The sequence below is a fragment of the Clinocottus analis genome, unplaced genomic scaffold, assembly GCF_023055335.1.
Source record: "Clinocottus analis isolate CAN_PGR_092001 unplaced genomic scaffold, fCliAna1.0.p SCAF_11, whole genome shotgun sequence".
Lineage (NCBI taxonomy): Eukaryota > Metazoa > Chordata > Actinopteri > Perciformes > Cottidae > Clinocottus > Clinocottus analis.
The window spans coordinates 21,105,342-21,114,824 of NW_027175832.1; the positions used below are offsets into that span (position 1 = coordinate 21,105,342).

The following is a 9,483-nucleotide window of genomic DNA, read 5'->3' on the forward strand; positions in this document are numbered from 1 at the left end:
ATCCAGGCCCACTGATCTCCCTCTAAGAGTTACACCAATTATGTGTCAGTCATGTCAGTGTGTCCTCTGCATGCATCAGTGTGTGTGTGTCCTCTACATGTTGTTACAGTTGTTGAGTATCGTTGTTACAGTTGTTGAGTATTGTTGTTACAGTTGTTGAGTATTGTTGTTACAGTTGCTGAGTATCATTGTTACAGTTGCTGAGTATTGTTGTTACAGTTGTTGAGTATCATTGTTACAGTTGTTGAGTATCATTGTTACAGTTGTTGAGTATCGTTGTTACAGTTGTTGAGTATCGTTGTTACAGTTGTTGAGTATCGTTGTTACAGTTGCTGAGTATTGTTGTTACAGTTGTTGAGTATCGTTGTTACAGTTGTTGAGTATCATTGTTACAGTTGTTGAGTATCGTTGTTACAGTTGTTGAGTATCGTTGTTACAGTTGTTGAGTATCATTGTTACAGTTGTTGAGTATCATTGTTACAGTTGTTGAGTATCGTTGTTACAGTTGTTGAGTATCATTGTTACAGTTGTTGAGTATCGTTGTTACAGTTGTTGAGTATTGTTGTTACAGTTGTTGAGTATCATTGTTACAGTTGTTGATTATCGTTGTTACAGTTGTTGAGTATCATTGTTACAGTTGCTGAGTATTGTTGTTACAGTTGTTGAGTATCATTGTTACAGTTGTTGAGTATCATTGTTACAGTTGTTGAGTATCGTTGTTACAGTTGTTGAGTATCGTTGTTACAGTTGTTGAGTATCATTGTTACAGTTGTTGAGTATCGTTGTTACAGTTGTTGAGTATTGTTGTTACAGTTGTTGAGTATCATTGTTACAGTTGTTGATTATCGTTGTTACAGTTGTTGAGTATTGTTGTTACAGTTGTTGAGTATCATTGTTACAGTTGTTGAGTATCGTTGTTACAGTTGTTGAGTATCATTGTTACAGTTGTTGAGTATCGTTGTTACAGTTGTTGAGTATTGTTGTTACAGTTGTTGAGTATCATTGTTACAGTTGTTGAGTATCGTTGTTACAGTTGTTGAGTATTGTTGTTACAGTTGTTGAGTATCGTTGTTACAGTTGTTGAGTATCATTGTTACAGTTGTTGAGTATCGTTGTTACAGTTGTTGAGTATCATTGTTACAGTTGTTGAGTATCGTTGTTACAGTTGTTGAGTATCATTGTTACAGTTGTTGAGTATCATTGTTACAGTTGCTGAGTATCATTGTTACAGTTGCTACAGTACGAGTTTCCTCTGTTCATCCAGAAGTCTCCATCATCTCCTTGTCGGGTCCTGACCCTCCAGCTGAAGGTCACATGTTGGTTCTTTAAGAGAGGAACTCAGAACCTCATGACTTTTAGTTTCAGTACCACACAAACGCTGAACTTCCTCAACATGCTGGGATTTTAACATGTCAGCATTTATGAAAGAGCTCCTCTGGCTGACAACCTCAAAACATATGATGTAGTATTGTGTGTATTTATTGTATACTATTCACTCCGATTTTAAAACGTCTTCAGGCTCTTTGCTCACAAGATGAGACAAATAGTGGATTTACTCCTTTTTGTCCAAACATCTTCAATGGGTAAATTAAATGTGTTTATATATATATATATATATATATATATATATATATATATATATATATATATATATATATATATATATATATATATATATATATATATATACACAGAGAACAGAGAATGAACATGTAACATATTTACTTTTACTTTCATCTTCCCTGGATGAGTTTTCTTGGAAATGGTCTCACTTATTGTAAGTGTGTGTGTGTGTGTGTGTGTGTGTGTGTGTGTGTGTGTGTGTGTGTGTGTGTGTGTGTGTGTATAAAAGCAGCACACAGTGCGTTGCTTTAGAACTCTCCTCCTCTCTGACTCAAGCTGAAGCTCAGCGGTAAGTTTCTGAACAAACTTTGTGTCTCAGAGTTCATGAGTTACTGAAGACGTTTCATGAACTTTATGCATGATTTCATTTGTTTCTTTGTAGTCGTTTTGTGTTGTTTTGTTGTCCTTTCAATTATTGTTTTGTTTATTTGAGTCTCTTTGTTGTTATTTTGTATCTCTATGTGCTTATTTTGAGTCTCTTTGTGGTCGTTTGGAGTATTTTGTAGTCATTTAGACTTTTGTGGTTGTTTTGAATCTTTTTGTAGTTTTATTAGTCGGGTTCGGGCGGCTGTAGCTCAGGGGACGAGAGGTCGTCCCGTTGCCACCAGGTCGCCGGTTCGCTCTCCAGGCCCTCCATAGTTCACATGTGGAAGTGTCTCTGAGCGAGACATTAACCCCTCGCTGCTCCTTCACTCAGGACTCTAAATGCAGAGGAGAATTTCCCCAAGGGATCAATAAAGTGCATGTTTCTTTTCTAGTCGTTTGCATCTTTATGTCGTTGTTTGGGGTTTCTTTGTATTCATTTTGAGTATTTTGAATTAATTTAAGTCTCTTGTTGTTTTTCGTATGTATGCGGTTGTTGTGAGTCTTTACAGTTGTTTAGCTTTGCATCTCTTTTCAGGCCCTGTTGCCAGTTTGAAGCTCTTTGTAGTACTTTTGCATCTTTTTGTAGTTGTTTTTAGTCTCTTTGTAGTATTATTCAGTCTTTAGTTGTATTTATTTATTTGTATTTATTATGCACAATTCAAACTATACAATAAAAATAAACAAACATAACAGAGATAAATGAATATCACAGTGCAGGAAGAGACAAAACGCCAACTGGGTTTATCTGAAGCCTGCACCTATACAATAAAACATTTACAAAATGAATGAATGAATGAATTAAATATACGGTGTGAGTCTCTTTGTATAAAAGCGTCAGCTGAATGAAATGTAAAGCTTCATGGTGGAAACCACTATGAATGTAGATGTTACAAGAACACTTTTAAGTTATTTTGAGTCTTTTTATTTCTTTTTCTTTTTTGTAGTAGTTTTGAGAATCCTTGTAATTGCTTTTCTTTTACAGGCGATTTGTTTGTTTTTGACTTTCTATAGTCGTTTTGTAACTTTCGATGGTATTTTTATGCAGTTGTTTTGCATTTGTATTTGTATTGAGTCTCCTTGTGGTTATTTTGCAGATCTTTGTGGTTGTTATGATTCTCTTTGTATTCGTTTTGAGTCTCTTTACAATCGTTTCACTACTTTTTTGTGGTCTTTTTGAATCACTTGATTTTTTTAAACATGATTTAAAATCACTTTTCGTTGTTTCGTTGTCATTTTTTCTGTGGTCAAAAATAGAAAATCTGAAAAAAGATATAAAATAACACAAGTGTTAGGACTCCTGGTTCATACGACTACTTGAACACGGGGAAAAGAGCTTCAGACCCCAGTTGGGGTTTGACGCTTTGCATAGCTTTTGAATCTCTTCCTCTCCAGCTTGAGCTGGAAGCTGACCACCAACTCAATACCGTTTGAAAAGTCAGTAGTTTGCCACATGCACACTCATTGCAGCTGAAACAATACACAGTGTAATGAGTCCATGGGATGTGAAGGATGAGGGGGAAGATTGACAGAGGAGGAATTCAGGCTGGACGCTGTGTAACAATCTAACAGGTGATCTGGATGGTGGGAAGAGTTCAGAACAAGGCTGTCTCAGTGGGCAGGACACAATTAGCGCTATACTTATGTATGGACTCATAACATATAGAAAAGGCCCAGTCATGCAATAAAAATACTTTGAAATAAAGAATTTAAAAAAACATGATATTGATGTTTGGTCATAAGACCGAGCACTAAAATTGGAAATGTGTATATTAACATAAATGAAAATGAGATAGTAGTTAGACTTGATAATCTCAAATATATTAGTCATAAATGAACCAACAAACTGTTTTTTGCAGTTCAGGCTGAACGATGGACTCCAGCGGGACGATGGAGGTGGCGGCGCTCGGCCGACCGTTCAGCATCGGGATGTTGTACGACTGCCGCAAAGACTCCCTTATTCCTGGTAAGAATTGAGATGTAAAGATACTTAATGCATTACAACCAAACGTTCTGCATTTACAGTCCTATTCAACAGGTTTTCATCTCAGGTCTTGTAATCAGTCTGTAGCGTAACAGCACCGTCTCCTGTCCGGTTGCTTCTGGAAGCTGAATTACATGTTTTGCTTCTTCTTTTGCAGGAATGACTTTGTGGGACCGTGAGGAACTGAAAAGTAATATTGGTGAAAGACCACAGAAGTATAATGGTTTTGAGATGGTCGCATCTGAATCTATTGCAGATAAATCTTCAGCACTAAATGTTGAAGCCTCACTGAAGGCCAGTTTCTTAGGCGGACTGGTGGAGGTTGGAGGATCGGCCAAATACCTGAACGATAGTAAGACTTCCAGAAATCAGGCCAGAGTTACACTAAGCTACAAAGCTACCACAAAGTTCCAGGAACTGTCCATGAATCAGCTTGGAAGAGGCAACGTGAAGTATCCGTATGTCTTTGATCAAGGATTAGCAACACATGTAGTCACAGGTATTCTTTATGGGGCACAAGCCTTCTTTGTCTTTGACCGTGAGGTGTCTGGAACAGAAACTCATCAAGACATTCAGGGGAACCTGAAGGTGATGATCAAGAAGATTCCCTGCCTTTCGATTGAGGGTGAAGGTTCCCTGAAGATGGAAGACAAGGACAGAGAGAACGTTGAGAAATTCTCCTGCAAATTCCATGGAGACTTTTCTCTTGAAAAGAATCCTGTGTCCTTTCAGGACGCAGTAGAAGTCTACCAAAGTCTGCCAAGACTGCTGGGAACCAACGGAGAGAACGCCGTACCAATGAAGGTCTGGCTGCTGCCATTGACCAGTTTAGATTCTTCTGCTGCTAAACTCGTACGTCAGATAAGTATAAGATTAGTTCAAGAATCCCAGAGTGTCCTGGAGGACTTCAGCGAGCTGGAAATGAGGTGCAATGATGCACTGAGAACCACCACTGCACAGCAGTTCCCACAGATTGGCAAAAAGATTAAAACCTTTAAAGAGATGTGCTCTGAGTTCAGACTGGAACTCCAACGAACTTTGGCAAAGAAACTTCCATCAATCCGAGGAGGAGGAGAAGAGGAAGCTGTGCTCGCTGAGATCCTGAAGAAAAGACGTTCTTCTCCTTTCAACAGCAACAACCTGAACGAGTGGATGGACTGTAAAGACAAGGAAGTCTCTATTTTAAAGTCTTTCACCAAGATGATGAAAAACACCAAGATCATTCCATCGCTACATGACCTGTACAAAGAAAGTCTCAGTGCAGAACATGTGGTGTGTTTTGTCTTCACCTCACTGGGAAGTGATGAATCGTACCTCTCAACCTTATCAGACTACTTAAGACAAACACCAGACAACCCTCAAGATGCACACAGTCAACATCTAGAGAAGGAACAATGGTACGCCTCAAAAGAAGTCGCACAAGCAACGAGACAGAAAGCAAAGCTCTTCAGTGACTTTGCAGAGGCCAACAAGGAGAACCAGAACATTAAGTTCTTGACTTTGGGATCAACAAATGAGGCACAGAAAGGTTCAACCATCTACCTTTATAAAGACGGCTTTTCTGTCAGCGAGAACTTTGAGCCACCTTCAAAGCCTGAAACAGGAACCGTAAGGGACATCAACCACAACAGTGTGACGCTGAAGATTTCTCCACCCAAATATGGAGCAGAGAACACCACCTCCTACTCTGTTGAGTACTGTGTCAGTGGAGAGGAAGGATGGAAACAGAAGACAGCATCAAAAGGTGAAGAGGTCACAGTGAGCGACCTGAGTCCTAACACAGAGTACGAGTTCAGATGCAGAGCAGTGACCTCAGCAGGTGTCGGGCCAGCCAACGACGTCAGTGGTTCCACTAAAACCTTACCTTGCAGCCCTCCTGGACAGCCTCAAGTTGAACCACACTCAGGAGAGATCTCAGTCAGCTGGGAGAAACCTGCTGAGCTCGGACAAGATGTCCTCATTATGAGCTCCATCGTGGAGTACGCCAAGACGGACCACGGGGGCAAAGAGGAAGATCTCCAATGGAAACAAACCATGTCAACGGCTGAGAAGGCGATCATCTCAGGACTTCACCCAGAGACAGAATATGTGGTCAGGGTCAGGTGTGATTGTGGTTTAGCCGGCAGAAGCAAAGAAAGCATCACTGTTCATGTCTGCACAACTAAATTTATACGTCTCGCAGAAATCCTCAAAAGAAGAAGTGAAAGGATGAATTCTGAATCTCCCTCAGTTTACAAACTGACTCTGAAGGAAGAAGATGTGGATATCGATGGATGCAGAAGATTCACTTTTGGAGAAGAAAGCACGAGGGAAAACCGTACTATTGTGCTTTTTGGAGCGACCGGATCAGGAAAGTCTGCTCTGATCAATGGAATGATCAACTACATTGTTGGTGTGGAGTGGAAGGACCCTTTCAGATTCCAGTTAGTTCATGATGTCATACAGACCTCTGAAGTCACTGTGTACAAGATCAACCACCAGGAGGGATTTAAAATAGATCACTCTCTGACCATCGTTGACACTCCAGGCTTTGGAGAAACAGGAGGCATAGAAAGAGACGAGGAAGTCATTGAACATCTCTGTAACCTCTTCTCTGCTGATGGCGTCAGTGACATCCACTCTGTGTGTTTCGTGGTTCAGGCGGCTTTAGCACGACTCACACCATCACAGAAGTATGTGTTTGATTCTGTGCTCTCAATCTTTGGCAAAGATGTGGCAGAAAACATCAGAGTTCTGGTGACATTCGCAAACAGACAGCAACCACCGGTTCTAGGGGGGATCAATGAAGCAGGTGTCCCGTGTCCCAAAACAAAGAACGGGCTGCCGATTCACTTCAAGTTCAACAACTCAGCGTTGTTTGCAGTCAACAAATCACCTGAAGCAGGCGGGGATGATGAGGATGAAGACGAAGAAGGAGGCTTTGATCAGATGTTTTGGAACATGGGGACAAAAAGCATGAAGAGGTTCTTTGTTGCTTTGAATGTCATCGAAACCAAAAGCTTGACCATGACGAAGGAGGTCCTCAGAGAGAGAAAGCAGCCCAATAAGTCATATTTGAATTTGCAGAAGCAGGTTAAAGTTGAGTTAGCTAAGCTTCAGGAGATTGAAGAGACAATTCAAACAGTTAAAAATCATGAAGCAGAGATCAACAGAAATGAGTCCTTTGAGTTTGAAGTCACCGTCAGAAAGCCTGTTAAAGTACTCATCTCTGGTGCTGGATCTCTTAAGTACAGGTGGAAGTACGAGGAGGTTAAAGAACAACGAAGAGTAAAAGAACTGAAAGAAAAGTACTTGATACCATCAGAGGATAAGACACCTGTTGGACAATTGATTAGACAACTGATGAATAAATCTTCTAGTTTGATGAATAAGGTGGAGAACCTGATCAGTACATCTGCTGTGTATCTCAAAAGTCTTGAAGGGACACCACTGAAGTCCAATCCTCCTGACCCTTCAGAGTATATTAAGTGCTACATGAAGGAAGAGGAATCTCAGGCTGAATCAGGCTGGGAGCAACGAGTTGCGTCCCTGCAACACATAAATAGTCGAGGCTTTCACTTTGGTGACGAAAAAATTTGGTCTTTGGCGGCTGGTGGCAATGTTTTTTGATAGGGCCATCTAAAAGATTTCAGCAAACATCCCCACATGATTCAATGCAAAAAATGTTTTTATATAAACAATTTTTTTTTCTGTTTTAGAGTGACCTTATTTACTTCCCACCATTACCACCAATGTAAAAGTTGAAATCTGCAGCTTTATAAACTTAGCAGACCTGAACAGGGAAAATGTTCATTTTATTTTCTATTATATCATTTAAATATTATTATTTCAACTTCAGCTTTAGCCTGACACTGTTTGATACAGGTTTTTAAACCAATATATTTGTATTTTCTTTTTGTCTTTGAGATTTGAACAACATAATTATTGTGAATAACGTGAATGGCTTATTATATTGATGTGTATTACATTATATGTTTTTGTGCTTTAATAATAAGGTGACTCTTTCTGAATTATTGATGTAGGAATTAAAAAACATTAGACTATAGATGGGGAAACTATTCCTGAAAGATACATTTTCATCAGAAGTACAACTTTTGAGTAAAAGGAAGTTAAAGAAACGTAAGACAGAAACAGTTGAAAGAAAGAACCTGAAAGCCTCAGAGGCTAAAACACCATTGATTAAAACATGTTTAAAAATCAACTCACAAGAATTACTACTTGTTTTATTGTTTTATTTTTCAAACCTAATTATAATTAGGTTTTATCACTATTAATTATTACTATTAAGTTTGATGTCTTGGAGATTTGTAAACCTCAATCTTTTTCATTTTCCCTGATACTAATGTCTATTGACTTGTGTGTTGTTGTCCTGTGGGGTAATGTGATGGCTCCCAGTGACAGACGGATAAATAATTAAATAATTAACAATTAATAAATGTTGTTATTCCTCAAGTGTTGCCTGTTGTCTTTTAACGTCTCAGTGTGGTGTTCTTTACCTTCTGCAGCAACATTTTCTCTTTCAGGACCTTTCAGGTCAACTGACGCTAGGAGATAACCAACTGAAGTCTATGCTTCTTTTGAACTTTAAAAATTAAATTTTATATTAGTCAATTCATTCTCAATCTCTGGATTTCTACAGAGTTCTTGTCATGGTGAACAGTGACCTATTATTTCAAAAGGTAATATTAGTCCAGTAATTCTCAATTTTAGGATTTTTACGGCGGTCTTGTCATGGTAAACAGTGAGTTATTTAAAAAAAAAACCTCAATTTTAGTATTTCTACGGAGTTCTTGTCATGGTGAACAGTGACTTATTATTTCAAAAATTCTCAATCTCAGGATTTCTACAGAGTTCCTGTCATGGAGAACAGGAGCCTATTATTTCAAAAGGTGATATTAGTCTATTAATTCTCAATTTTAGGATTTTTACAGAGTTCTTGTCATGGTGAACAGTGACTTATTATTTCAAAAATTCTCAATTTTAGGATTTCTACGGAGTTCTTGTCATGGTGAACAGTGACTTATTATTTAAAAAGGTGATATTAGTCAAATAATTCTCAATTTTAGGATTTCTACGGAGTTCTTGTCATAACTACGAGGTCGAGGACTTTGCTCCGGTCATTTAGGACCATGAGGAGCTGCCTCCTCCTGTGAGACACCACGTGTCTCAGCAGCCGAGACCTGAACCCTGAGGAGATCTTCCTCATCTGTGAGACCACCTTCCAGTCCTACGGCCATGTGACCCTCCACCCAGCTCACATGACCCACCACCCAGCGGGCCCAGCATAAGCCAGCCGGCCACAAACAAACACACACGAACCAGACAAACCCCACGTGCATACAACCCCACCGTGACCCTACACCATACACTATATTTCCCACTTTAACTACTGAATACCATATAAATCACTACCAACTCACCCGCTCAGCTCTCAACCACCATGCTTACTCAGAGAGAGAGAGAGAGAGAGAGAGAGAGAGAGAGAGAGAGAGAGAGAGAGAGAGAGAGAGAGA

The 9,483-nt window shown here is 39.4% G+C and overlaps 1 protein-coding gene across 1 annotated transcript; it reads left to right on the forward strand.

Moving 5' to 3' along the window:
- The first annotated feature begins 1,889 nt into the window (after positions 1–1,889).
- LOC137803052 (uncharacterized) lies at positions 1,890–9,258 on the forward strand. The gene is made up of 4 exons (XM_068601312.1): positions 1,890–1,912; positions 3,846–3,952; positions 4,128–7,257; positions 9,141–9,258. Exons 2-4 carry the CDS (start codon positions 3,859–3,861, stop codon positions 9,256–9,258), a joined length of 3,342 nt encoding a protein of 1,113 aa, XP_068457413.1. The 5' UTR covers positions 1,890–1,912; positions 3,846–3,858.
- Positions 9,259–9,483: the final 225 nt, after the last annotated feature.

Bases quoted from the DNA above. Each gene is read 5' to 3' on its own strand.
- LOC137803052 (XM_068601312.1), top strand. From the start codon at position 3,859: ATGGACTCCAGCGGGACGATGGAGGTGGCGGCGCTCGGCCGACCGTTC. The intron at 3,953-4,127 runs GTAAGAATTGAG...CTTCTTTTGCAG, and splicing joins CAAAGACTCCCTTATTCCTG to GAATGACTTTGTGGGACCGT. The intron at 7,258-9,140 runs GTACTTGATACC...CACGTGTCTCAG, and splicing joins GTAAAAGAACTGAAAGAAAA to CAGCCGAGACCTGAACCCTG.